Here is a 27,874-nt window from a genome sequence, read left to right as displayed (position 1 = left end):
ATTACCCTTTCCCTCCCTCCCCCGTTGTCCCGTTACCCCCTCCCCCCCCCTCCCCTCCTCCCCCCCTCCGCGGCCCCGGAGCCCTCGGCGGCCTCTGCCGGGGGTGACGGCGGCGGCGGACTCGGGGCGCCCTCGCCCCTGCGGGCCCGGCGGGGGGAGGATGCCTGGGGCGGGGATGGGTTTTCGCCCGTAGCTCCCCGCGCCCCCCCGCTTCCTTCCGCCCCCTCTCGCCTCCCGGGGGCGGCGCGGCCCCGTTCCCCGCGGGGGGCTGTCGCTCGGCTCCCTCCGGCCCGGCGGCGCTCACATGGGGGGCAAGCAGAGCACGGCGGCCCGTTCGCGGGGCCCCTTCCCGGGGGTGTCGACGGATGACAGCGCCGTGCCGCCGCCGGGAGGAGGGGGGGGGCCGCCCCCCTTCGGCCATTACCGAGCGGGCGGCGGCGGCGGCGCCATGGGGCTGCGCAGCCGCTCGGTCAGCTCGGTGGCCGGGATGGGCATGGACCCCGCGGCGGCCGGCGCCGTCCCCTTCGGGTTGTACGCGGCGGCGGCGAGGGCGGCGGGGGAGGCCGAACGGGCCCCGGGCGGCGGCGGCGGCGGTCCGGGCTCCGACTCCACGTACGCCCATGGCAACGGTTACCAGGAGACGGGAGGCGGTCACCATAGAGACGGGATGCTGTACCTGGGCGCCCGGGCCTCGCTGGCCGACGCGCTGCCCCTCCACATCGCACCGCGGTGGTTCAGCTCGCACAGCGGTGAGTGCCGGTTCTCCCGGAGGCTTCTTCCCCTCCCCCGGGTCCGGAGCACTGGGAGCCACGCGGTGGGGGGGTGGGAGGGGGCAGCTGGTCAACCCCTCCTTGTGCTAAGCCTGAAGGAAGGACCCTCATCCCCTCCTCTGGGTTGGTGGGTGAGCACCGGGGACAGCATCTGTGTCAAGGTCAAGGGAGGAAGGAGCTCGGGAAGGAGGAGACTTCCCGGGGAAACGGGGGGTTGTTTGGCTCTGGGGTGCAAAGCAGTGGATGTGGCACCCTGCCCCCCTTCAGCTTGGGGGAAAGTGGTCTGAGGGTGCTGTAGTGTGAGCTCTTGGTTTTGAGGAGCAGGCTGAGCTCCCTGGGCCTCTTCTGAAGGTGTTGGGGGGATGCCAGTCAGGTACAGGGGTTCCCATGCATGAGGAACTGGAGAAGGGGTAAGAGGAAGACTTTGAAAGTGAGGTGTGGGAATATTTCTCCTTTGTTTTGTCTGATGAAGAGCCAGGGAGAGGACAAAGTGAGTTTTCTCATTCAAGCCAGCTGGCACCGTGTTGGTGCTGGGGAGGAAGCCGAGGAGGAACTGCCTGCCTCTTCACCAGGGCTGGGGAGCAGGCTGGGCTCTCTGTCAGGAAACCTATCAGGCTAGGGAAGGGGCAAGGTTGCCACCATCCTCACCCTCCCAGCTGGATCCTTCCCCTGTGTCCTGGTGTCTGGAGAGGAGCTCTGGCTGTGAGCTGGGCTGTGTCACTGACCTAGTTTTGGCTAGGTACAGGGAGTGAGGTGGGAGGTCCTCCCTTTCCCTCCTGGCTGGAGGGGAAGTCATTTCAGGGATGTCTCCTCGCATTTCCTGGAACAGTCTGGGATTTCTCTCCCACCCGGCCCCCTTGCAAATGCTCTGAGTGCTCTCCATGCATGACGTGGTCTGGGAATTTCATAATACACTTTGGGACAATGCCTCATTTTCAGGGAAGGCTTGAAACCGAAGCAGTGGACAAGAACAAAGTGCAAAGTGTGGATCATAGGGCCCGTTTTCCTCCTTCCACCTTGGGATTTTTCTCTTTTACCGAGTCCCCAGGCTGCACCTCTCAGATCAAAACTGTGTGTCTTGCATTGCATCCTTAGAACACCCAGGCTGGTTCGGGTCAGCTGGGTGTGTGGGGGTCTCCTTGGCAGATGGAGAGGGCTGGCTGAGACTTCTGCAAACTTTCTTGCTCTTTGACCTTGCAGCTGTGCAGCTCCTCTGCTTTTGAAGTGCAGAAGGAAACAAAGGTGCAGCGTCCTTCCAGGCATTCTGCAAGCCTCTGTGTGGCTGGGTGCTGCCCAGGAGGGGTTTGTCACAGAAATACCCTGTAGCTACTCTGTAGGTGGAGGTCAGTCAGAGAGTATCTGTTACATGGCTCCTAAATTGCAACTCAATTGAGGGTAAAAACCCCCGTCTGTAAAAATAAAGCAGCTTCAAAATGGGGTAAGCTTTTTCCAGCCGCCCACGTGGGTTACTGTGATGCTAAGTTAAACCTGGTGCCCTTGGAAGACTGCAGCACGAGCTGTGGGAAGTGCTGTGAGAACTGGGTTTCTCTGGTGCCTCTTTTGGGGCCCTCTGGGAGCGTTTGAGCTGTGCTGGAAGCATGCGCAGGCAGCAGTGAGAAGTGTTCAGTCTGGGCAGAAGCCTCTCCCGGTGGTGATTTTTCCTCCTTGATAATTAATAGGAAAAAAAGGAGCAGAGGATGATTAAAAACTTGTCGGGGCTCATTAAACTCCTGAGTTCTTCCTCTTAGCGTGAGAGGTTGATGGAAGATTTGGAGACCAAGGGGGGGAAAGGGAAGTCAGGTTGCTAAAATTCCTGCTAATCTTCCCAGTGCAGCTGGTTAACCTCCAAGCAGGGAGCTCCTTGCTTCTTCCACCCTTCCCTCCCCATCGACCCGTGGCTCCCGTGGTGCTGAGCCACTCCATTAGCCCCTGGAAAGTGCTGAACCAGCAGCACTTCAGTAAATGGAGAGGAGCTTTGACATTGCTGAGTGTGACTGTCCCTACTCCTTTGAGCCAAGGGTGGGGATGAGGGGACCCACTGAAACCACTCTGGAGGATGTGTGCCAGGGGTCTTGTGGATCCCTCAAGGAGAGGACCCCCCCCAAACTGTGGCTGACAGGTCTGGAGAGTGGCTCCTTGTCCTGCCTGCCCTGCACAGCCTGGGTGGTGTCAGTCTTGGCAAGCAGGGAAAAGTTGTGTTTGTGGGCTTGCTCTTCCAGGAGTGCTTGGGTTTGGGGGAAGAGCTGGGAGCCTCTGAGGGTGACCTGGGTTCTCTGGGGGGAGCCTTGGCTCAACACTGGTGATAAGGTGCAGTCACTGGTGGTGTGTCTGTGATAAGAGGAGCACACAGAGAGGCTTGGTGCCCTCCTGCTCCTGTTATCTGCCATGCTGATTGTGGGTGGCTCTCGGGCTGCTCCGTGGCTCATCTGCTCCTTCAGCAGGGACTCCAAGGAGTGAGCTGAGGCAGGGTGAGCTCTTTGCCCTGGCTGGTATCAATCCTTCCCCTCAGCAATTGAGGAAGTGCAGAAGAGCCAGGAGTGCCTGGGGAGGAAGAGAGAAGGCCTGGGAGGGAGAGAAGAAGGCTCCGTGCTGCAAAACCTGCATGGAGGGAGGTTACAAAGTGGTCCTCAGGGCCAGCAGATGCTGTAGCATTGACTTTAGGGTGCTGTGCAGCATGATGTTAGCAAGGAGATCCCACTGCCAGACTCTCCAGGCTCTGCAGGGACAGCAGGAACAGTTGGGTACTGATGGCCTCTAGCCATTCCAAGCCAGAGGAGGAGATTCCAAATTTCCTTGGGAAGAGCAAAGCCTAAATGCATCTTCCAGAGGTGAGGGGGCTGTGACCTTTGTGGTGGAGCTAATCCCTCTTTCTGAAAGGACAGCACCTCCCTGGGTAAGTGGATCCTGTTTCTTGACAGGGATTTTCCCTGGCATGTCCACCACCCCCATGAGCAACACAACTGCTCCAGCTCCACTTGAAACTGCTGTGGTTTCCTTGTCTGCCCAGGGCTTCTGAGATCCTCTTCCTGGCCTGTGCTGGTGGGAGATGACAAAACAGCTTTTGTAACTTGGAGTTTGTTTGGTGCACTTGACCCTGTCCCCGTATCTCTGTGATCATTAGGTCTTCTCAGCAAAGCCAAGGCCTTGGAAGGAAGAAGGGAGAAGAAGGAGACATGTGATTTAATGCCACATGTCTCCAGCTTTCTGTGATTCTCTTAGTATTGCTTCTGTTACTCATCTCCATCAGAGGATCTCGGGGAGTTTGTAGAAGCTGTAAGTGGCTTAAAGTTTATCTGGAAATCCCCCTCATCACCCAAAGCCCTTCAGTGTTTGAAACTCTAATAAATCCATATCTCCCTGTCTGCTGGCTAGGCCAGGGAAATGCCTAGCTTATCCTGTGTGGAGCCACCAGGAATGTCACAGGCTTTCCATACACCAACAAGACAAGCAGTTTGTTCTGGATGCTGAAAGCAGCAAGGTGGGTTGGGAGATCTCCTTTGCCATGTGAGCTGTTGCAGGAGCTCCTCACCCAGAGCAGGAGGGCCCAGCCTGGAGGAGGCTATCCATTATATATATATATCTATATATATCTGTTCCAGAGATGGGAGCCAGGGCTGCTGGGCTGGGTCCCTGTCCAGGCAGGGTTAGAGAGTGAAACAAGCTGGAAGCACTTTTTCATCTGGCTCTGGAATAAAGGATGGGGAGTAGGGATTGCTTGTTGTGAGCTGAAGGTATGTGTGAAAACTCTGCCCAGCATGTCTGTGGTGTAGCCTTGCTGTGCTCCAATACCTTCAAGTCCTGAGCTTTTCCAGTGCTTGGTGATCCTCATTCTCCAGCTTCTCCTGCCATGGCAACCTCTACACCAAGACCAGAAAGTTTCATTCTAGCTGGTGAATCAGTGAGCTGCTGGAGGGAGTCCACTTCCAGTCCTGCCTTACCTGCCACCAACTTTTCCAACATGCAGCTATCACAAATGCTTCCCTCCCCCTGCTAACCAGGGGAAGGGCACCCCAAGGTCAGCTGGAACTGGCCATTGTGAATCTCTTCTTTTCCCAGGGGAAATTTCCAAAGGGGACTGTGTTCAAACCATCTTTTTTGGTGGTTTGGTGCTGGGGACTGCCTGGCAGGCAGGCTGGGGACCTGCAGCATTGCCAGGCCTGTGGATTATTTGGGAAGCAGTGAGGGGATGGTCCTGATGATTCCCCAGGCTAAAAGATATTCAGCTGGTGGACTCTCTGGGGCTGGAGGGATTGCCCTTCTGCTTCTGCCTTCTCCAAGCTGGCTGCAGGACAGACATCATACACCCGGAGCTGGGGGAAGAGGCAGCAGCTGCCCTGGAATCCTGAAGCACCAGAAGATGGGAGACTGGAAGGCAGCTTTAATTCACAGCAGCCCTGCAGCCTGGAGATGCAGCCTAAGTGTGTCAACGTTGGTGTTGTGCCTGAGAAGCCAGCAGCAGTGGTTCTGTTCAGCCTCTGCAGCCAGAGCTAGCACAGACCTCAGTGCCCTGTTTCCTGCTCCACTGCCCCTCCAAAACCTCTGGGTCCTCCTGCCCTGGAGCCAGGCCCTTGGTTGCTGGTTCTGCTCACTGTGCTCACTCCTCTCTGAACCTGTGTGTAAATCCGTGCAGGGGAGCTGGGTGCCCTCTCCCCTCTCTGTGTGCTTCAGAGATGCTGAGGATGATGCTCCTGTGCTCCCTGGGCTGACCCACTTCCCAGCCAGGATTGTCTTGCTGGCCCGTGACGTAAGTTTATCCCATGCTGGTTTGTTTTGCTGAAATGTTTGTTCGGGTGGCTGGAATAAGCATAAAGGCTTCTCTTATTTATTACTGTGCTGTTAGGGCTCCTCTCCTCCCTCTCTCGTTGGCTGGCTGGAGGATCAATCAGATGCAGACATCTTTGGTGGAGGAGCAGTACCAGGGCTGGCACCTGGCCAAGGCAGCCGTGGAGAGTCATGGGAAAATGCTGCTAAATGCTGAAAATTAATTTCAAGAGAAATGCAGGGAGGGAGAAGAAAAAAAAAAAAAAAAACCAAAAAAAAACCCCACTTTGGAGAGGGGAGGGGTGGGAGAGCTTTTTTTGCCTGCGATGCAGTCTGCTGTGTGACAAATCAGACACGCAGCAAAGAGCTCTTTGAATGAATTCCCTCTGCAGGGACAGGTCCTGTGGCCCCCTGGCCAGCTGGGGGGCAACCACGAGGTGTGTCTGTCTCGTTGAGGCTGGTAAGCTGAAACTCCAGATGTTTCAAGTACTTGGGTTTGAGTAAATCTGACCTGGCTTTCCCCTGGTTCCCTTGAAAAATGAAATTTTAGGGGCTCACGGGTGACTTACTTACAGCCAAGTGATGCTGTGAAGCAGGGGGCTGTGATGAAGAGTCTTTTACCTGCCTTCTCTGGCCTGTCTGTGCAGTGGGGTACAATAAACCCCTCTCTGAACACACAGCCCTATTTTTTTTCCTTTCAGATAGAGCCTGGTTAAAGTTGGGCCTTAGATATCTCACCTGCGCCGTTGCAAAGCTGCTGGGTGCTTGGGGCTGCTGCTGTCCCTTGCAGGCACTGCTTGGCTGAACCCTTTTGCTCTGTGCTTTCTGGTGGTGGAGGCTTTTGGGAGGTGCAGCTGCAGGAAGCTCTGCTGCCCTGGGGCCTCTTCTGGTGCCACTGCACAGTGTTTCCCGTGGGCAGAGCCGGCAGGTTTCCTGCCCTGCTGGGCTGCGGGCAGAGGAAGGGAGGGGGACAAGGGCTGCTCTTCTCTTGGGATGGGTCACTTTTCCAGCAGATCCTGCACAGCCCAGGCTTTGAGGAGGTTGTTGGTCCTTGTTGGTTGATGTCTCTGCTGCCAGCTCAGGGTTGGTGCTCCCTGAGGTGCTGGGTTTGTGATGCGGCTGCTCTCGAGCAGATGCTCTTGATGTTGGCTCTTGGTGCTTCTTGCTCTTGGTCCTTCTTGCTCTTGGTCCTTCCCCAGGCCTCCGTGGTGGGTCTGTGGCAGCCAGGGGTGGTAGGGACCAGGTTTGCTGGCAGAGCTGGTGCCCTCACCATGGGAGAAGCTGCTGCACACCACTGTGACTCTTCTTCCACCTCTGGTGCCGGCAGCAGGTCGGTCCCCGGGACAGCTGTGGTGTCAGGCTCAGGAGGACCAAGGGCTGAAGTAGCTCAGGAAATTCCTGTCTCTTTCTGCTCCTGCAATGGTCTGGTGGCACTTTGTAGAAGGGCAGGGAGGTGCAGTGGAAATATTTAGATTTTGGTAGTTTTAGCACTCTGCTGGCAGAGATCTCCCCGGGCTGTATGATGTTGGTGAGCAGACTTGGGGTGCGTTGGGGTTCCTGAGATGCTGTCACCTACCAGGCACTGAAATGGGGCTGAGATGGGCCCTGGCAAGGGAGGCACAGTGGCACAGGTGAAAAATTGAACTGAAACTGCTGAGAGCTTGTTCCTGGCCCTAGCAGGCACGCTGGCGTGACAACAGTGGGTATTTTTAGAGGCCAGCTGCCTGCAACACGAGAGCAGGGAAGCAGCAGGAGAACCGAGTGATGCTGCCCCTGCCCCATGTGCCTGCCCTGCATTTTGCTTTCTGGCAGTCTGGGGCTGCTGGTATGAAGGGTTTTTCCACATCCTCCGTGCCTCTTGGCCTGTTGCTGCCTCAGAAGGCTTCATTCTCCCCTCAGCTTTCACCAGGGCTGCCTGTTCCTCTGATCAAGGCTCAGCAGCCTGAGGGTGGTGTCAGGGGGGCTCTGCTCTGCACATCCCAAACAATTATATTACAGTTTTGGGGGGTTGTTTTTTTTGAGAAGTCTTTTTTGGAGAAGTCTTTTTCACCAGCAAGGGAAAACCTGCAATTCCTCTTGCAGCCAGGGTATATTGCAGTAATGCATCTGGGAGCTCTCCCTGCAAGGTGATGGAGCTGTGTTTTGTTGGAAGTGCTGCAGGGCAATCAGATCCACCTTCCAGTTCATCCATCCAAGGCCTGTCCATCTGTAGCCAGGGGGAATGAGGAGGAGGAGGGGGCTCCAGCCAGATGGCTTAAATTGCTGTCTGCAGGGTGGTTCAGTCAGTGTGGGTTGAGCTCAGTTTTGGGGCCAGCCTTCTGTTGAGCTGGTGCTGAGTGGGGCATGGTGAGTCTGAGCACCCTGCTTGAGCAGTTTGTGCCCTTTACCTCTTGTCCTGTCACTGGCCACCCTGTTTTTTTCTCTTCCTGCTGTCTGGGCAGCAAGTCCTGCAGACCTTCCCAGGGAGATGCTCTCTGCCATGCTTTTATTCCTACCACACGAGGAGCTGGGAACAGGTGAGGTCAGAGCTTGCTCTGCAGCGTGCTTCTCCCTAGGATTTTTTTCCAAAAGTGTCTTTCTTCCTGAAAAAAACAACCAGTGTTAACCAGCCATAAGCATTTCACAGCCATGCAGTACCTGTGGGCGTAGCTCCGTGTGCCTTGTGTGCTCTGCTTGCTGCCTGCTACATAAAAATTGCCCTTCCCCAACCCTGGGAAGCAAAGCTCTGTCCTTTCTGTGCACCCTGGGGCCTCGATGGGGTGTCCCATGGGCTGGGTGAGAAATGCTGTGGGAGACCCTTGACTGCTGCATTCATGTGGTGCTGGTATGGGATGTGCAGGGAGGAGGAGGAGGAGGAGGAGGTTTCCCAGGAGCTGGATGGGAAAAGCAGGAGGGGATACACCAGTGAGATCAGTGCTGGGCTCTGCTGCCTTTGCCAGCACTGGAAAACCAGGACATGTCATCGTGTGTCCCTGGAATGTCCCTTCATCCTCCCAGCAACCAGCTGAGGTGTGATGGAGCCCTCAGCAGTGTCAGGGCAGGAATTTCTGCTTTGGAAAAAAAAAAAAACAAACCACAGGAGTCAGAAGGGAGGTAGCCAGGGAGCTGCCACTTCCCCCCATGGGATCTGGTCTGGTCATGTTTGGGAGTGGCTTGGGTCAGGCTTTTTGCACTGCTGCCTTTCCAAAAATGGGAGTTCCTCTGGCAGCTTGGTGGGGGCTGGAGCCTGGCAGTGGGGACTCCGTGGGTGCCTTACCAGAGGATGGCTTAGTCAGGAGTGACTCACCCCCTGGGCCCTGCCTGATGCTGCTTTAATGCTCCCTCCCAGCCCCTGCTCAAAACTCTGACTCTCTCCCTTTCTTCTCTCATTTCTGAATCACTCTGTGCCACACAGGGGATCCCCTGTGCTCTTCTCTTTTGGCACCTGGGGTGCCCCGTTGCTTCCCTGCGTCTTGTGCTGATCTTCCTTCTTGGCACAAGAAGTATTTGGGAGGAAAAACACAGGCAAACTCTTTGGAAATTCCCAGGTGAGCCTGCAGGATCCTTCTCCTCTCTGGGCAGTGAATTTGAAACCCAAGCATCCCTTGAGAGTTGAGGAGACAACTTCAGGGCATCCCTGTAGCTCTTCTGCACAGTGAGATGGTCCTAGGATGGTTCTGTGACTTAGCAGGAGCCCTAAATGTCCTTGTAACCTGATAAACTCAATCCCTGCAGCCCAAGGGCTGTAGTCAGAAGTGGTAATGCCTTTGCTGGGCTGTTGCCCAGGACCCCTCTGTTTAAATTTGCAGTTCTCCAGGATGCTAAAATTAGCTTTGGGCTTCATGCTCTTCCTTATGAAGCCTATTCCCAGCAGCTGGGGCAGGGTTTCTGCAGCAAACTAGGACTAGCTGGGAAGCAGGGTGACCCCAGGAGGTTGCCTTTTCTTATCCAGGTCTGGGGGAACTGATCCTGCAGCAGAGCCTGGGTTGTAAGAGGGAGGTGCTCTGTCTTTAGCACTTTAGTTCAGGAATTGCAAAGTTAGCCATGAAAGGGGCAATACTCAGGCAGGGTGGATGCCTGGGGTTCAGAAGCTGTTTGCACATCTTCCCTGAGGATGTCTGCTCAAGGAGGGCAGCTCTGGACATCCTGTGACCAGGCTTTGGTGTGTCTGGCTGCTGAGGCTTGATGGATTTGGGGACTCTGGAGTAAATGTCCTTGTGGGGCTCCCTCTCTCACATCTGCCCCTTCCCAACTCTCTGACTTCCCTCAGAGCCAGTACTGCAATCTGTTCTGCTTCTTCTTATCCTCCCCCACCACCCCCTGAAGAAGCTAGCTGGCAAAAAAACCCTAAAACAAACCAAAACCATCTCTGCCTCTCAGCTTGCAGCAAGCCAGCCCTTGGTGCCGTGACACGAAGCCACCCAACTCCTCCTGCATCCCAGTGACTCTGGTCCCTTCCCCATCTTGCACCAATGTCATTTCCTGGGTGCTGCATCACCTCTTTGTGGGTTGAGTGGGGTGGGAACATGTAGGCAACAGGTGGCAGTAAGACCCATCTTTCTATTTCAACAAAAAGGCTTAGCTATGTAAGAAACAAGAGAAAAAAGGGGTTTCTCTTACCCTAATTTCTCGAGTTCTGGTAGAAAGTCGAGAAGTTCACTCGGAGAAGATGGTTCAGATGGGAGTCTATGCCCACATTCTCCACCAGATGTAGCAGGAGATGAACTTCGTAGCAATGATAGGCTCTGAGTGAGGACAGGATCAGTAGAGAACTGGCCTCCACCAGCATGGCTGCTGAGCTGCTTCAGAATGAGCCCTTTGCTGGTCTCAGGCCCCACCTTTTATTGGCCCTTGATCTTTGAGCATGTGCACTTGGGCCAGCCCTAACTGGGCACAGGTGAGGCTGAGCACCCACTGAGCTCATTACTCGGCAGGTCCTGCCACCTGCTGCCTACAGGAACAGGCAGAGGTGACCCCAAAACCCACTGAGTGTTACAGCCTTGGCCAGTTTTGTGGGATCCGTGGCACATCCCTGTCCCCTTTGGCTGGTGTGTGGCCAACCCAACAGCAAAAATCTGCAGTGCAGGGGACTTGCCAGGAGCTCCAGTGAACCAGGCACAGCTTTGCTCAGACATTGCATCTCAGTGGCTTCTTTTTGGGGTGCTTGGGATGGGGATGGAGCAGGGCTGTCCCTTTGTTGAGGCAGCAGCCTGCCCCGTTGGGTTTCTCTCCAAGTGTTGCCATCCAGGGACATCCCAGCTGCTTGAGTGCCTCAGCCCTGCTTCTCATCCACCCCTGGGAAGATGAGATGTCTTGTTTCCACCCCAAATTGGGAGGAAGGACTCTAATATCACCTTTAAATGGGGCCACTTCAGTCCTTTTCTCCTTTCTGCCTTCGTGTCCCCACTCAGGTCAGTCCTCGTGCTGCACAAGAGCCAAGCTCCTGTGCCTTGTGTCCTGATGGGGCAGCAGGGCTGTGTCAGGGCAGGGTTCCTGTATCTGTCAGTGTATCTGTATCTCCTGTATCTGCCAGTGCAGCTGGTGCTCTTTTCCTTCTGCAAAAGGAAGTGGGTTGAGGCCTGATCCTGCTGGGCTTCCCACCTCCAGGCACTTAATGCAGCATTTTGCTGGCTGGGGGATGGGTCCTGGGTGCAGCTGTGAGCCACCTCCTGGTCCTGGTGTGGAGGTGGCATTGCTGACTGTATTGCTCAGAGGCCAGAAAAGCATCATTGCCATGGTGAGTGGTGTTCTTAGGACACCCGTGGAGGTCCTCAGCTCCCTGCACAAGTGCTGGAGATGCACCCTGTGCCCCCTCCAGTGTGCTGTCCTGTGCCCATCACAACGAGGCTGCTCTGAGCCAGTCAGGAATTTATTTTCCAGGATATGCTGTACTGGAGCCCACAAGGGGTAAGGGAAGTGGAGGACTTTCTCCTGACTCAGCCTCCTGTGTTTGTACTTCAGGCTGATCGACTGGGCCCACAGATGTGGTTGTTTGGTCCTGCCCTCCAAGTCAGTCCCCACTGGTGTGCTTTTTTTACAGATGACCCCTCTCTTCCAGCATCCATCTGGTGCTGGTCCAGCTGGGGATGGCAGGAAAGCTGTGTGGGAGGAGATGGGATGCTCAGGGTTTGCTCAGCTAAGGGGAGGCACCAGGACTGTGCTTCAGATTCCCTGGGCTTGTATTCCTGCATCCTCACCTGGTGTAAGGCAGCTCCCTTGGCCAGAGGCCCAGGGTGCTCTCTGGAGACACAGCAATGGGCTGTGCAGCTGAACTTCCCAGGGCTCCCGGGGCCATCAGGCAGCCTGGGGCTGACCCCTGAGTTCCTTGGTGCTTGGGTGTCCCCCAGGGACAGGTATGTCCCTGGAGGAGAGGCTGAGGGAGCTGGGGGTGTTGAGGCTGGAGAAGAGGAGGCTCAGGGGAGACCTCATCACTCTCTCCAACTCCCTGAAAGGAGGTTGGAGCCAGGGGGGGGTTGGGCTCTTTTCCCAGGCAACTCTCAGCAAGACAAGAGGGCACAAGAGGTCTCAAGTTGTGCCAGGGGAGGTTTAGGTTGGACATTAGAAAGAATTTCTTGCTGGAGAGGGTGATGAGGCATTGGAATGGGCTGCCCAGGGAAGGGGTGGATTCTCCATCCCTGGAGATATTTCAAAAGAGCCTGGATGTGGCACTCAGTGCCATGGGCTGGGAACCACGGGGGGAGTGGATCAAGGGTTGGACTTGATGAGCTCTGAGGTCCCTTCCAACCCAGCCAATTCTATGATTCTATGTTCTGGGGAGGTTGTATAGCTGCTCCCTGCATTTTGGCCATGTGCTAGGCATAGAGCTGGGCTCTCCCACTGCTGGGATGCTGCTGCATCTCCTGGTGGCACTGTAGCTTGTGAGAGGTCCATCTGGAGATGCTCTGAGCTAGCAGAGGGTGTGCAACTGGATGTGGACGTGGCACATGGTGTTTTTCCTGTAGTCAGGGGTGGTTTCTGTGGATGCTGTCTCACCTCCAGCCACTTCCACTTGTGCAGTTGACCCCACTGTGGTGCTTGGCAGCTTCCCCAAGCCGTGCAGGTTGCTGTAGGCATCACTTCTAGACACAAATTACAAGAGTTTCTTATTCCAGTAAGAAGCAGCTGTATTTGAGGTGTTTACAGTGGAAACATGTCTTGGCCCTCCTGTCACCATGAAGGCCCTTGCAGCCTGTGTGGAGGTGTTTGCAGCACTCTGGGGGTTAACCACGGGGCTTTTTCAGCTCACATAGGACCTAGTGGAGGTTTGCAGAGGTTCCCATCCCTGCTTTGCCTTGCTGTCTAAAATTAACCATGCAACCTTCCTAAAAATACTCAGAAGGGCAGTAGCCCCTGGAGAGCACCAGTGCTGCTTGCTCCTGATTTCTAGACCAAGCCATCAGAGAGATGATGATTGAGATGAGATGAGATGAGATGAGATGAGATGAGATGACCTGCCAGTGCATGTCCCACAGCCTTGGAGAGCCCTTGGCTTTCTCGAAGTCTCCTGCAAGACACAAGGTTCTAGACATGGGTCTGAACTTGCCTTTCTTGGCCAGCCTGCTTCCAGCAGCACCTTCCCCTTCCTCAGTGGCTCTGAAGCAAGAGCTGGTGTCTGCCTGCACATCTCTGCTTGTGGAGGTGGTACCAGCTGCAGGTTTTCCATGCTGCAGGCAGAAGCACTACCCTGGGCACCTTGGAAGGGAGGAAGGGTCCATGTCCTTTCCCTAGAGCATCCCCCAAGCCTCCTGTTGGTGTTGGAGGCCCAGGCCAGGAGGAATAGCTAGGCCCTTCCTTTCTCTGTTGTTTTTTGTTGTTGTTGTTGGGTTTTGGTTGGGTTTCGTTGTGGTTTTTTGTTGGTTTTGTTTTTTTTTTTGGCATGTGGGAGGAGTGTGCAAAGGGCTCAAGGAGGAGGAGGAGGAGGAGGGAGAGAGCTGAATTTTCCATGAGCAGCTGTCAAAATGTAATCTCTGTGTCGCTTGAGCTGGAAGCTTAGGCAGGATAAATTAATGGGGATTTCAGGGAATGTGGAAAATACCATGGCCCTGGAGGGGGCTGGCTGCCTGGGGAGTGGCCCTTTCATCTCTGGGCTCCACTGACCCACTGAAGGATGCTCCTGGACACTGGGCTCAGGGACTGCTGCTGTTGGGTGCCAGCCTTCCCCTGGCCTCAGTGGTTTTCCATCCAAAAGGTCACCTGGAGAAGGGGTGAAGGTGCCTGTCCCCTTCTCTGCCTCCTCTTTCTTCTCGTGGGGGGCTCCCCACAGCCTGCTGGGGAGAGGGGTGCAAACACAGATGCTCTTGCAATGCCAACTATTTGTGCCGACAGCTGGGGTGCAGGGTGGCTCCCCCACCCTGGAGACCTTTCCTCCCTGACTCCTCACTCCTGCTGGGACCCAGGAATTCGTGCAATTGCATTTTCATCATTTTATGAGTTCTTCCCCCTCCATCCTGTGAAAGGCAGAGCCAGGCAAAGCGCGTGTGTGCCGCGCCGAGCCCCGTGTGGCAGGCAGTGGCTGTGGCTGGAGCAGGACACAGACCTGCTGGGACTTGAGCCCAGGCTCCTGCCTCCCTGCAGTGTCCCCACATCCTTGCCACGGTGGTGCTGGGGGTCCCTGTCCCCCAGGCAGCTGCACAGGGAGCACCGAGGAGCGTGACGGGTGTTCACACCAGCTATTTATATCTGTGCTAAAGCTACTCCAGCTACAAAGAGGCATGGAGATACAGCAACAGCCGCTCAGGGGAGCCTGCAAAGGTCCCTGCTCATTCCCTTGCTCCTGCTGATTTTGCCACCCCACCCCAGCCAGTCCCACCCAGGGCCCTTTCCTTTTGCCCTGGTTGCAAGTCTGGTACCATCCCTTCACGTTCTGCCTGAGCCGGCGGATCTGGGGCAGATCTGTTTAAAGTAACACCTTGGCACAGAAAAAGGGGGAACAGGAGAAAACGAGGTCTGTGCTGCATGGGGAGGGGAGGGGGGGCAGTGCTGAACCTCTGCAAATGCTTTGTCCCTGACACTGAGCTCCCAGCTGAAACTCCTTTTCCAAAGGGAGCCCTTCGTAGCTGCCCTGTGCTGGGGACTCCTGGCTGGAAACGGGGCCCCAGAGCTTCCCTGCCCATCCGTGCTCCAGCAGGATGGGTTCAGCCAGGGACAGGGGCAGGCACAGTGCCAGGGGAGCCTGGGGGACAGGGAAGGTGTCCCACAAGGGGAGGCTTCTTGGGTCTTGCAGGAGACAAGCTGGGAGGCCACCCGAGCCTGCTCTATAAATACACCAGGCGGGTAACAGGGGAGGAATTTTAAGAAAAGTAACTCTTTCAGCTAATGGGCACCTCTGCCATAAGGTATAAATTGGTCTGGAGTAAAATTAGACTGGAGAGGAGAAGGCAGATGGGTGCTGCTGCCCATGAGGCTCCAGCTGCCAGCACTGCCCTTTGGGCCAAGACTTGGTGCCAATGGGGCTGGACTGGCAGTGCAGACCCCATGGCTCAGTCTGGCTGGGGCAGCAGTGTTATCCCTGTGGATATCCCAATGTCATCCCTGGATGCTGCAGGCCAGGCTGGCACCGTGGGAGGGGTCCCTGGGCTTGAGGGCTCCTGGTTTGAGCAGCTCCCTAGAGAGCCAAGTCCCCTGTCATCTGTGAGTTCATGCTTGCTGTGCTTTCCTGGGAAATAAACACCCTCTGGAGGGGTGAGGGTTGACATCCCTGTGCTGGGCTTTCATCCAAGGAGCTGGGAAGTGATCCGTGTTTATCACCGCTGGTCATGGCAGGGTACTCAGATGTCAAGAGCAGTTACCCATGCTGGTTGCATGGTAGAGGTCTGTGCTGCCAAGCCACCAGCTCTTTCTCCCTTCCAAGAAGCAAAAACGTGCCCTCACCACATCCATGTGGTGGCAACAAAAAACCTGATTCATCCTCAGATAATTTGCCTGTGTCCCTTTTCCTTCTTCTTTCCTGAGCAGCCTTTGCATATATATGAAGAAAGCTCTTAAGCAGCACTGCAGTCAAACCTGATCTGTTTCTAGAAGACGGGTCCTTAAATTACCCTCTCCCTCTCTGCAGGCAGGGAACTGCTGGATATTCTGGTGCAAACCCATGGTGACTGTGGTGGCATGCACGTGTTTGGCTCTGCTGGGAGGTGGCAAACTGCACAGCCTCGAGCTGGCTGCAGTGGGAGGGCAGGGAATCCCAGGCAGGTGACCTGCAGGGCTGCTGGGGGATTTGGTTCCAGGATTTTGGGGTTTGGAAACCCAGGTTCAGGGTAGCCTTACTTCATGGTGCTGGGGACAACGCCGTGGTGGTCTGAGCAGGCAGGGGCGCTGGTGCCAGCACCAGCCAGACCCCATCCTCATCCTCAGGCAAGGATGCAGAACGGGTGGTGGGCAGCTTCACCCAAGAGCCCAGGTCCCCAGGCAGGTCCAGGTGACAAGGCAGGTCCAGGTGACAAGGCAGGTCCAGGTGACAAGGCAGGTCCAAGGTCACCTCAGCCTGTGGGGTTCCCCTGCTCCCTGGGTCATCTGTAGGCATTGAGGAATTGGAATGGGCTGCCCAGGGAGGTGGTGGATTTTGCATTCCTGGAGGTTTTAAAGAAGAGACTGGATGTGGCACTGAGTGCCATGGGCTGGGAACCACGGGGAGAGTGGATCAAGAGTTGGACTTGATGATCTCTGAGGTCCTTTCCAACCAGGATGATTCTATGACGTGGCAAGCACCCGCTTTGCTCCCGCAAAAAACTGGAAAAAGCAGCGACTGGGGCTTCTGACTCCAGAAAACCCTCCTTCCTCACAGCTTCTCTGTCACAGTCGTGGAAGGACGATGCTGTCCTGGCAGGGGGATATGTCCCTGCAGTTGCCCTGGGCTGCTCCTCGCCCTTTAAGGCCCGGCAGCAGCTGATGGCCACGTGTGCACTGCCTTGGCACATCCTCTGTGCCCTCTGCGCTGTGGGCACGGAGACGAGCGTCTGTCCCTTTCCTGGGTGGCTGTCCCCTCTGGGGTGGCTGTCCCCGAGGCTGCTGGCGGGCAGCACAGGATGAGCATGCGCCCAGGGAGGGCTGCGTGGGGTGTGTGCCACCATGCAGGCAGCAGGTGAGGGGCTGCCACTGCCCTGCCCGCCCCGGCCTCGGGGACTCCCCAGGATGGGGGATGATGAACTCTTCTCCGCTCCGCCGAGGGCTCACGTCTCTGCTGCTCTCCCTCCAGGTTTCAAGTGCCCCGTTTGCTCCAAATCCGTGACTTCTGATGAGATGGAAATGCACTTTATCATGTGTCTGAGCAAACCTCGCCTCTCCTACAACGGTAAGGGCCGGGGGCCAGGCTGCCAGGGGACACAGTGTCCTGCTGGCTTGGGCAGGCTGGAGAGCTGCTTGCTGCAGGCAGGCAGCTGTGCTGGGCTTGCCAAGAGGGCTGTGCTTCAGCACGGTCCCTGTTCTGCTCTGCTCTGCTTCCTCAACCCCACTGCTTCTGCCTTGGGACCCGTTGTCATGCAGCCCCCTCCCCATATTGCTCACCCTGGTGTTGTGCTGGAAGGAGCCCTCCGAGGGACGTGTGTCCTCCTGGGCTGTCCCTCTGAAGGGTCATAGCCTCCCTCCCCTCCAGGTTTACTGGGCTGAGCGTGGCTCTGCAAGCTCCTGTGTCTCCCCTCCTGTCTCCTGACTGCCCATGGGGGTGTGATGCTCAGCCCAATCTTGGTGGTGCTTTTTGGGAAGCCAGGGGCAGGGAGCATGCTCACTGTAGCCACCCCAGCCCCATTTTCCCCCACTTACCTCCACCAGAGCCTCCTGCCACTTGGTCGCCCCATCCCACTGCCTCCACGAAGGTGGCCACGGGTTCCCCCCATCCTGGGAAGTGGGGGACACCATGGTGGGTGATGGCATCTCACCACTGCCCTCTCTTCTCCTCCCAGATGACGTGCTGACCAAGGACGCCGGCGAGTGCGTGATCTGCCTGGAGGAGCTGCTGCAGGGGGACACGATAGCCAGGCTGCCCTGCCTCTGCATTTATCACAAAAGGTACTTGCACGGGTGCTGGCAGCGAGGGGACACAGCGAGGGGCGGCAGGGGGACAGGCAGGGACACTCTGAGGCTTGTCAGGGTGGTGGTGACGTCCTCTCTCCTCTGCAGCTGTATAGACTCATGGTTTGAAGTGAACAGATCTTGCCCGGAGCATCCTTCTGATTGACCTGCTGGGCATGCTTGCTGATTTCTCTTTAAGGTGAGCCTCTTCCAGGGTCGTTCTCCCGTGCTGGGTTTGAATCCTGGGTCAGAAGGGTGAGATGGGGTTGGTTGGGGTGGCCATGACTCCTGCCCTCACCTGGTATCCTCTCTCTGCCTTTGCAGGGCACCTTGCTATACCTGCTGTTCCTCCTCTCCCTGTCCCCCCCACCCCACCTGGAGTTTTGGGCTGACTTTAAATTCCTCAAGAAGAACAAAAAATAAAAACCCAGAAACTTGAATCCACCTGGGACAACGCCGAATTTTCTTTTTTTTTTTTTTTTTAATATTTTTGTTTTGTTGATTTTTTTTTTTTTTTTTTTTTTGGTTCTTGTTGGGTGTTTTTGTTTGGGGTTTTTTTTTTTTTTTGTTTGTTTGTTCGTTCGTTTTGTTTTTAAATTAAAACGTTAGAAAAAAGAAAGAAAGAAAGAAAGAACCATCCAGGAGAAGACAGTGTGAGAAAAGCGGAGCAACCTGCTCTCCCCTCCTCAGCCGCTGCTCACCAGGAGAGCTCTGCCTGCCAGGGAAGCCCCAGGGACGTCCTCGACTGAAACCCTGCCATGATGTTTGGCTTTTCTCCCCGAATCCAAGGGGAAAGCTGCCGGGGGACAGCCGGCCAAACGGAGCACGTGGCATTTCTCACCGGCGACCCCCCCTTTCCCCTCCGACACCTCCGACCCGGACTTGCCCGGGGGCTCTGCTCAGTTTTTTTGCACTGACTAAACGGGAATTTTCTCCTCTCTTGTCGTCTCCCTTTTGGAGATCTCCAGCCCGGGCCCTGGCATTGTGAGATTTGGGGACTCTGCCCCCCAGGCCAGGAGCTGGGTCACTGCTCCTCCCTGCTGAGCCGCGGGGGTCTGTCTTTCAAGTGTTTACAACAAGAAAAAAAAAAAAAAAAAAGAAAACCGTCAGAAAATGGAGGAAAAAAAAAAAAAAAAAAACAAAAAAAAAAACCAAACCACAACTGAAGCTTCGTGTTGACTGGCGTGTTCTTCGGTTTGAGCTTCCCTGCCCTGGTGATGTTTACAGACTGGTCACTCTTTAACTCAGCTATAACCACTCAGAGACTGGAGAGCCGCAGCATCCCCGCCGCCCCCTCCCGCCGCCCCCCCTCCCACCCCTTGCCAAAACCACTCCCCCCATCCCCATCCCCTTTTTCTTTCCATTGCCTTGGAGTCGAACCCTTGCCAGGAGGGTATGGGGGAAGGCCTCTGATAGCCCCCCCTGGCCTCCCCAGCCATAGGGGTGGCTTTGCCGGAGGTGCCAAGATGGACAAGATGTTTTCGTGGCAGTGACCCCCCCGCCCCCAACCCGTCCCCGTCCCCTCCCCGTGCGGCGGGTGCGTTTTCATTGGTGAGACCTCCCCTGCTGGTGGCCGTGCCCCTGCGGGAAACCTTTCTGTATTTATATATTAAAAAAAAAAAAAACAACAAAAAACCAACAAAAACAACAAAACACAAACAAAACAGGGAAAAAAAAAAAAAACACAACAAAAAAAAAAAAGTTCAGAGCTTGGGGGGAGCTTCCTTCATTAGTCAAGGTGTTTTGATATGGTATTAAAACAATGTTCAATAAAATGTTCACTGTTATTTTACTTTACTGGCTTTCTTGGTGAAGCAGGCAGTGCCTATGGGATCCCAGAGCCCCCCACTCACCCCAACGCCTGTTCCCCACGTCCACCTTGGTGTGGGGTTGGCTGCAGTGGTTTTTGGCATCTCCCAGAGAGCTCCCAGCCCAGTGGCTCAAGGGAAGCAGCTAAATTGGGTCCTCCATGGCCCATCCCAATCCCCCTGCCCTGTAAGTATCAGTATCAGGGGGACAGGGACCCCCTGGAGAGGGGCTGGGGTGCCCTGTCCCCCCACAAAGACATCACAACACATAGAGGGGGCGGGTGCCAAGGGATTTATTTGGGATCCCTGACCCAGAGAGGTTGAGATGGGGATGTTGGGGGGGGGGGGGGGGGGGGGCAGGAGGTCAGTGTGGCCCCCTCACCAGCTGGGGGCCAGCTGGCAGCACCCCTTAGAGCACCTTGCCAGGGTTCATGAGGTTGTGGGGGTCCAGAGCAGCCTTGATGCAGCGTAAGGTGTCCAACCCCTCCTGGCCCAGCTCCTCCAGCAGCAGTGCCCGCTTGCCCAGCCCCACACCGTGCTCCCCAGTGCAGGTACCCCCAGCTGCCAGTGCCCGCCTGTGGGACATGGGGTTCAGGGGGTGGCACAGGAATATTCCCCCCCCCATCCATCCATTTATCCATCCATCCATCCAACCATCCATCCTGCAAGACAAACCTCTCTTAGGGCATGGTGCTCTGAGGTCCAACAGCTGTTCCAGCAGAAGTGCACAAATAGTGCTCTGAGTCTGTTGCCTCAGGATTGATCAGCCTGGCTCGGTGCTACTGCTCCAGATCCTACTAACCTCTCTCTTGGCTTGCTCAGGAATGAGCTGAGCCTCTGAGTTCGAGCCTCACCTTTTATTGGCCCCCTAATCCTGCTCATGTGCAGTTGGGGCCCGCCTTAATCAGGCACAGGTGGGCTTAACACAAGCTCATGCCCACTACCTGGTAATTAGTGGCACCTGGTTGCCTCACTTCACTACACATTTGTCCATCCATTTATCCATCCATTTATCCATCCATTTATCCATCCATTTATCCATCCATTTATCCATTTATCCATCCATCCATCCATCCATCCATCCATCCATCCATCCATCCATCCATCCATCCATCCATCCATCCATCATTCCATCCATCCCTCCCTCCCTCCCTTCAGGATGTCCCCATCCCCACCTGCCCAGGCGCTGGGTGAACGCGTGGACGCGCTGGGCCTCGGCAGGGTCCTGGGTGTTGAAGACGAGCAGGCAGTGGAAGTTGCCATCACCCACGTGTCCCACCATGGGGCCTGTGGAGCCAGGGGTCAGGCAGGGCACGGCGGGGAGCACAGCAGCCCCCCCAGCCAAACCCTCTGCTGACCGGTGAGGCCGGAGTCCTGCAGGTCCTGCTTGGTCTCCACCACCACGTCAGGCAGGCGGGAGATGGGCACACAGACATCCGTGGAGTAGCCCTGTGCCGGGCAGGGCAGAGCTGTGGCATCCGCAGCTCCCTGGGGAGCTGCCACCATCATCCCTGTCCCCTGTCAGCCCCTCACCTGGCAGCCAGGCCGCAGGGCCAGGCTGGCGTACCAAGCGCTGTGCCTCATGGCCCAGAGCCGCCCGCGGTCCTCCGGACCTTCCGCCCAGGACAGCTCGGAGCCGCCGTTCAGCCGCACGATCTCCTCTGCCGGCAGCCAGGAGCCCTGGGATGGGGCCGGGCCGGGACACACAGCACCCGGCCCTCACCACAGGACCACCAGTCCTTGCCCTGGGGATCTGTCCCACACCCCAGGACACCCGTGGTGTCCCTGTCCCTTGTCCCCTGGGTGTCCATCTACCTGGGACAATCCTCGTGTCTCTCGCCTCAGCCTCCCAGCAGACCCTCCAGCACATTGCACCCATCCCTTGTCCTCGTGACCCTCCCATCGTTCCCCAGTCCCCATTCCTGTTCCTCCAGCCCTGGGCACCCATTCTCTAGACCTCTGGATTCTCCAGTCCCCAGCTCTGGGCACCCGTCCTTCATCCTAGTGACCCCAAGGTTCACCATTCAATGGGCCTCAGCATCATCCCTCACCCTGGGACACCCCTGGTTCCCCCTGTTCATAGGCACCCATCCCTTGCTATGGGTACCCCAATCCCCATTTCTGGGCACTCATCCATCACCTTGGTCTCCCTCCAGGTCCTCCAGATTTTGTACTTGGGCACCACCCAGGGTACCTTCATCCCAGGGTACCCCTGATCCCCCCATCCCCTGTTCCTCAGCACCCATCCCTCACCACGGATGAGTGAGGGACGTGCCCCCCATGGCCCCAGCCCCAGGCACGCTGTCCCCAAGCCGGGCGCCATCCCTACCTGTCTGCTGCTGCTGCTCAGTCAGGCCATGCCGGGACCCGTGGAGCTCCAGGAGGAGCGTGGGTGCTGCTGGCAGGTCTACACCACTGAAGCGGCCGCAAGCATTTGCCATCACCTCATCCAGGAACTCTGCAGGACACAACAGCTGAGCCCCGGGGCTGGCAACGATCCCTGGCCCCACCGCTGACCCCTGGCACCCACCGATTCGAGCCACGGGCACGGCGGCTTGCAGGACCTGGACGGTGCACGCCACGGCCGCCCGCACGCTGGGGAAGGTGGCGATGGTGGCGGCGGCAGTCTCGGGCAGGGGGTGCAGGCGCAGGGTGGCCTGCGTCAGGAAGCCCAGGGTGCCCTCAGAGCCCACGAAGAGTGAGGTCAGGTCATAACCGGCTGCCCTCTTCCTGCACGGGACCAGTGAGCGGGAGCCCACCCGGCAACGTCCCGTCCCGTCCCTGTGCCCCGGTGCCCACCTGGCCTGGCGCCCGGGCCCAGCGGTGTGGAGCAAGCGCCCGTCGGGCAGCACCACGCGCAGGTTGAGCACGTTGGGCCTCATGGTGCCGTAGCGCACAGCGTTGGTGCCCGAGGCGCCCGTGGCCGCCATGCCGCACAGCGAGGCATCTGCCCCGGGGTCTGCGGGCAGGAGACAGGCAGGCAACAGGGATGGAGATGGCACAGGAGGCTGGTGTGGGGATGGGGCCTCCCCCGTGAGACCCTGTGCCAAGCCTGGCCAGAGCCCTGGGAGCTCGATCCCACACCAACCACTGTGCACTACAGCAGAACCCCTGGCACCATGCTACCCACTCCCCCATGGACAGCCATGGTGCACCCCTGAGACCATGGGGACGCTAGAATTAATAGGACCATGGCACCCACCCCCCCCTACACAGACACCCCTGGTGCACCCTAGGACAATGGGGGACCCCAGAATCCCTGTGACTGGGAACACAAGTGCCCCTGAGACCACAGTGAAAACTCCCCCACAGCACCTTACTGGGGACCCTCAGCACCCCTTAGACCCCAGCACACCCACGGGCACCCCAAAGCACCCCTGGCACTGTGGCACACCTAGTCCTACAAGGACCCCCACAATGACAACCAGAGGGATTTCCAGCACCCACAGAACCCCAGAACTCCATGGGCCCTCAGCATCCTTGGGATCCCAGTAAGCCTGGGGGTCCCCAGTGCACTATGGGCACCGCTGGTGCACCTCTGGGATCACAGCACACCCAAGGTGACACACACACCTCTGGGACCATGACACCCCAGGAGGACCACAGGATGTCTTGAACCCCAGCACCCCAGACTTCACACCAACCCCTGAGACCATGGCAAACCCATGGGCACCCTCAGCAGCCCCGAGACTATGACACCCCCAGCCCCTGGGGACACCAGAACTATGGGACCACAGCCCCCCCCCCAGCCCCATAAGCACCCCTGCTACACTCGTGTGGCCACAGCACCCTCAGCTTCATGGGCACCCCCAGTGCTCCCAGTACCACAGGTGTCCCCAGCACCCCCAGTTCTGTCACATATCCCCCCCCCAGTCCCCCCTCCGGCTGCTGTACCAACGGGGAACCAGAGCCCGGTGCCCCGCAGGTGGTTGTTGAGGGCCTTGCGGGTGACTCCGGGCTCCACCATCACCGAGAAGTCCTCGAGGCTCAGTTCCGTGATGGCATCCATGCGGCTCAGGTCGAAGCTGACACCACCCTGGCAGGGGGACACCGGAGTGGCTGGGCAGGGACAGGCACCGAGAACCCAGGGGCAGGGATGCCGGGGTGCCGGGGTACCGGGGTGCCCGTACCTGCACGGCGTTGACGCCACCCTCGAGGCCGGTGCCGGTACCAAAGGGCACCATGGGCACCCGGTGGCGGTGGCAGAGCTCTGCCAGCTCCTGCACCTGCCCCACCGACTGCGGCCACACCACGGCGTCCGGGGGGGCACACCTGGGGGACAGGAAGGCACCACTGCCACACCGACCCCCCTGTCTGCAGACTCTTCCCTTCCCCGCCACACTTCCCATCCCGTTTCCCTTCCCTCCCCAGCCCCTTCCCAGGCCCGACCCGCGTTCTCCCGGGGTCCCAGCCCAGCACCCACGTGTGCATGGACTCGTCGTGACCGTGCTGCTCCCGCACCGCCATGGCCGTGGAGACGTTGGGGCCCCCGACCACGGCCCTCAGGCCCTCCAAAAATTCGGGGGGCAGCGGGGGCTGCGGGGGAGAGGGGGTTAACGCGGTACGGGCAGGGGCAGGAGACTCCGACATGCCGGGGGCCTGTCCCGCTGCGCCCCTCACCCCGCACCCCTAAACCGCCCAACCTTGGAGCAGAAGCTCCGGCTAAGCCGGCACCCCCCGAGACCCAGCACCCGCCGCAGAGCCATGGTGGAGGCAAACAGGACCGGGACCGAAACCAGGACCCTGCCTTTCCTCTCCGCCCCGCTGGCCCGCCCCCTCCCACCGCAGCCTTAAGGTGGCTCCGGCTGACAGGACTGCGAGAAGTCTGTGTCCCCCAGCCAGGGGTCACATTCCCGGACAGGCGGCCTCACGTGTCCAGCCAGGGGTCCCCAAGCCAGGCCACGTACCCCCCCACGCCAGACGGGTGTCCCACTCGGGGGCAGCTGTCCCCGTGGGAGGCCACACACCTCTACATCTGCCTGCTTGTCTCCACACCAGGAGTCCCCAAGCCTGCTCAGATGTTCCTGCACCTGGCCATCTTCCCCTGCCTTTGCTCAAGTGTCCCCAGGGACACACGTGTCCCCAAGCCTCCCACCCTCCTTTGCCAGGGCTCTCCAAGCCCAGCCAGGTGTCTCCTGCCTGGTCAGGTTCCCTGTGCTGTGCCACATGTCTTTGACCATTGCCAAGTGTCCCTGACTCCACGGGGAGCCCCGTGTGTCTCTGCACCCAGCCTTCCCAGCCAGGTGACCCCTGCCCCAACAGGTGACCCCATGTCCCCATGTCTGACCAGGTGTCCCCAGCCCATCACCTGTACCCTTGTCTCCAGCCATGCCAGCCAGGTGTCCCCATGTTCACAGAGGTGTCCTTGCTTGGGACCACGTATGATCAGCCCACTGGCCCCACCACCCAGCTGTCCCCATGCCCAAAGCAGTGTCCCCAAGCCCACCGCACGTCCCCATCCCTGGCCAGGTGTCCCCCAGGCTGAGCTGCCCCACGGCCCCTCCCAGCCGTCCCGGTGCCACAGCAAGGACGCAGCGTGGTGGGTGACAGCCTTTATTGCAGGGCTCAGTTGGCCTCCAGGATGGAGTTGATCCAGTCGCGGAGCGTGGTGACACGGGCGTAGACACCGGGCACGTTGGGGTCGCAGGTGCTGCTGCCCCAGGAGACGATGCCCACCAGGGTCCAGGCGCCGTCCTTCTGGCACACCAGCGGGCCCCCGGAGTCGCCCTGCAGACAGAGGGTGAGGGCAGGGCCCGGGCCCGGGCCCGGGGGTGCCGCGGGGCCAGGAGGGGTCCAGGGCCACCTACCATGCAGGACGTGGCCCCGTCGGCACCGGCGCACACCATCACGTCCCGGATGCGGAAGCCCCAGAACTCCTTGCACTGGGCGTTGGTGAGCAGGGGCAGAGCCACCTGCTGCAGCACTGCCGGCGTGTGCGAGGCTGCGGGGAGACGGGGCAGCACCGCAGCGCCCGCGGGAACGGGGCGGGATGGGGAGAGTGTGAGCACAAGGATGGAGACCGGGGATGAGGGTGGGGTTAGAGGATGAGGGCGGGAATGGGGATGGAGGTTGGAAGCGGGATGGAAAAGACGAGGAGGACCGGGGCAAGTGTTGGGGTGGAGATGGGGATGAGGGTGGGGTTAGAGGATGAGGGCGGGAATGGGGATGGAGGTTGGAAGCGGGATGGAAAAGACGAGGAGGACCGGGGCAAGTGTTGGGGTGGAGATGAGGATGAGGGTGGGGATTGGAAACTGGGGACAGGGATGAGGACGTGGATGGTGTTAAGTGACGCGGACGGGAATGGGGATGGGGATTTGGATGGGAATGGGGATGGGGATTCGCATGGGCACAGGCGTGGGGATGAGGAGTGGGGATGTGGAAGGAGAAGGGGATGGAGCTGGGGACAGGGAGGTGCTGTACCGTTGGGGTCAGTGAGCCCCCAGCCAGTGGTGACACAGGTTGTACCCCCTGGGAAGTCATCAGTGGCCTGAGGCAGGCAGACGGGGGACACGCGCTGTGAGAACTTGGCTTTGGTGGCCAGTTTGATCAGAGTGATGTCATCACGGATGGTCAGCATGTTGAACTTGGGGTTCTTGAAGACCTGGAACAGGAAGCACGGTTCCCAGTGACTCCACCCCCAGACATGGCACCGGGGACTCCACGAGGACCGACAGGGACCAGAGGGACTGATGGAGTGGGGTCCTGGGCAGTGTCCCTGTGGGCCCCTGGCTGATGAGGTTCCTGGGCTGCAAAGCCTGGTGCTGGGGGCACAGGGCAGCGTGGACATAATGGAGACTCACAGGGACCCAGGCAGCAGACGCCAACCCTGGGGAGAAGTGGGTGTCAGGGACAACCCAGAGACCAGGGACTCCCCAGGTACTGGGGACACCAACAGGGACACCTCAGGGACATCAACAAGGACTTGGGATGTTACCCCAGGGCACCCAAGCCCAGAGATGTGGGGCTCCAGGGACATGCCCTACAGGACCTGACCCTCAGCATAAGGGAACCAGGCACATCCTGGGGACCCGACCCCCAGGACCAGGGCAACCCCCAGGGGGGCTCCCCGTGGCTGTACCTTCTCGATTTGGAGCTGCTGCTGGTCACTGGAGGGAGAGCTCTGGTCGTACGCACCCACCACCACGGTGTCGGTTTTCCTGGGCACAGGCAGGTGCTGAGCACTGGGCACAGGAAGGAGGGGTCCCTGGGGACCCCGTGCCCAGCCCCGGCTTGGTGGGAGGGAGAGGCAGAGCCTACCTGACACCACAGTGGGCAGCAGTCACCACCCAGTTCTCACTGATCAGGGACCCCCCACAGAAGTGGAAGCCGTTGTAGCGCTGGCAGGGAGAGTGGCCATCAGCACCCAGCACCACGCCGGGGAGCTCTGTGCCCAGCCACCAACTGGACCCCACCCGGGTCCCCAGACACTCACCTGGAGGGACACCTGCCACGGCCAGGACCCTGGCACTGCCGGCTCCCCGTTGACGATGCGGTTGTAGCCACGGATGACCGGCGCGATGGCGGGCACGCCGCAGCCTGCGGGGCACAGCCACCCGTGGGACCGGGGCTCCTCGTGACCCGGCCCCATGCCCGACCCCCCGCTGTCATCCCCACCGCCCCCCCCCAAGCCCCTCTCCCACCCCCTGAGCCCCTCGCCCCACGCACTCTCCGCGGAGAGGGTGGCACGGGCAGAGCCCGCCAGCGCCAGGCAGCTCAGCAGCCACAGCAGAGCCATCGTCATTCCTGAGGACAGACCCTGCCTGGGGCTCAGTGCCTCTTATACCCACCACCAGGCACAGCCACGCTGCTGGCCTTGTCACCGTGGCCTCGTCACTGTGGCCTTGGCAGCGTGGCACCTGGCACCCGGCACAGAGCCAGGACGGGACCTGGGAGTGTGGCACCTGGAGCTGGTGTCCTTGGCCAGTTGGACAGCACTGTTGTGGTCTAAGTGCCTGCTTCAATTCCTCCTTGTCCTGGTGCATGGTGTGGACTATCACTGGGTCATGGATGCTTAAGACTGGAAAGGAACTTGGAGCTCACCTGGTGCAACCCTGCAGGGCCACCCAAGGACCATGAGTATGTGGCTACTGAATATCTCAATGGATGGAGACTCCACAGCTACCCTGGGCAAACTGTGCCAGAACTCTCACTCCACAGTAAATCAGCCTCCTGATAGTCAGAGGAACCTTTTTCCTGCCCTTTTGTCTCACACTCTCGTCCTGGCACCATCCCTTTCCTTGTTGCCATCAGAGATGCTCCTGGCCCATTCATACCTCCCTTCAGGATGTCTCCCTTGCACTGGGGAGCCCAGCACCAGAACCCACAAGGCAGGGATGGCAAGTGCCCTCTCCCCAGCACTGAGTGGTGGACATGGCTCCCTCCATGACCTGCCAGCAATGCAATGATGGCTGTGGCCATGGTTGAACTCCTGGGCAACATGAACCCAGCCTGAGTCCTGACTCCTGTCTCAGGCCAGGCCTTCCATGGCATGCAGGTGATGGGAAACGGCCGTGGGGACAGGGCTGGCACGGAAACAGCTGCAACGTGTGGGTG

At 58.4% G+C, this 27,874-nt stretch overlaps 3 protein-coding genes across 5 annotated transcripts; 1 reads left to right on the top strand and 2 right to left on the bottom strand.

Annotated features, from left to right (window-relative positions):
* Positions 1 to 43: 43 nt before the first annotated feature.
* ZNRF1 (zinc and ring finger 1) lies at positions 44 to 17,957 on the top strand. 2 transcript variants are annotated; one of them, XM_071757109.1, is made up of 5 exons: positions 70 to 749; positions 16,702 to 16,797; positions 17,405 to 17,510; positions 17,622 to 17,712; positions 17,838 to 17,957. In XM_071757109.1, exons 1-4 carry the CDS (start codon positions 305 to 307, stop codon positions 17,677 to 17,679), a joined length of 705 nt encoding a protein of 234 aa, XP_071613210.1. In that variant the 5' UTR covers positions 70 to 304; the 3' UTR covers positions 17,680 to 17,712; positions 17,838 to 17,957. The 2 variants fall into 2 exon arrangements, with proteins under 2 accessions (XP_071613211.1, XP_071613210.1); XM_071757110.1 differs by lacking the exons at positions 16,702 to 16,797; positions 17,405 to 17,510; positions 17,622 to 17,712; positions 17,838 to 17,957 and adding an exon at positions 15,565 to 15,909 and having other exon boundaries at positions 44 to 749.
* A 1,328-nt stretch (positions 17,958 to 19,285) lies between these two features.
* LDHD (lactate dehydrogenase D) lies at positions 19,286 to 24,100 on the bottom strand. Of its 2 annotated transcripts, XM_071757096.1 has the most exons (11): positions 23,965 to 24,100; positions 23,745 to 23,857; positions 23,452 to 23,593; positions 23,216 to 23,357; positions 22,121 to 22,280; positions 21,852 to 22,051; positions 21,651 to 21,779; positions 20,855 to 20,982; positions 20,680 to 20,770; positions 20,497 to 20,608; positions 19,286 to 19,896 (listed from the first exon to the last, which is right to left on the bottom strand). In XM_071757096.1, the coding sequence occupies exons 1-11, from the start codon at positions 24,025 to 24,027 to the stop codon at positions 19,731 to 19,733; spliced, it is 1,446 nt and encodes a 481-aa protein (XP_071613197.1). In that variant the 5' UTR covers positions 24,028 to 24,100; the 3' UTR covers positions 19,286 to 19,730. The 2 variants fall into 2 exon arrangements, with proteins under 2 accessions (XP_071613197.1, XP_071613195.1); XM_071757094.1 differs by having other exon boundaries at positions 21,852 to 22,280; positions 23,965 to 24,092.
* Positions 24,101 to 24,858: 758 nt separating this feature from the next.
* LOC139802195 (chymotrypsinogen 2-like) lies at positions 24,859 to 27,117 on the bottom strand. Its single transcript, XM_071757101.1, has 7 exons — positions 26,987 to 27,117; positions 26,754 to 26,857; positions 26,579 to 26,658; positions 26,400 to 26,478; positions 25,742 to 25,922; positions 25,129 to 25,262; positions 24,859 to 25,048 (listed from the first exon to the last, which is right to left on the bottom strand). The coding sequence occupies exons 1-7, from the start codon at positions 27,060 to 27,062 to the stop codon at positions 24,887 to 24,889; spliced, it is 816 nt and encodes a 271-aa protein (XP_071613202.1). The 5' UTR covers positions 27,063 to 27,117; the 3' UTR covers positions 24,859 to 24,886.
* Between the last annotated feature and the right edge of the window lie 757 nt (positions 27,118 to 27,874).

Source organism: Heliangelus exortis, chromosome 13 (genome assembly GCF_036169615.1).
Source record: "Heliangelus exortis chromosome 13, bHelExo1.hap1, whole genome shotgun sequence".
Lineage (NCBI taxonomy): Eukaryota > Metazoa > Chordata > Aves > Apodiformes > Trochilidae > Heliangelus > Heliangelus exortis.
The sequence above is the reverse complement of the archived record's forward strand: the minus strand, read 5'-3'. Positions and strand labels throughout refer to the sequence as shown.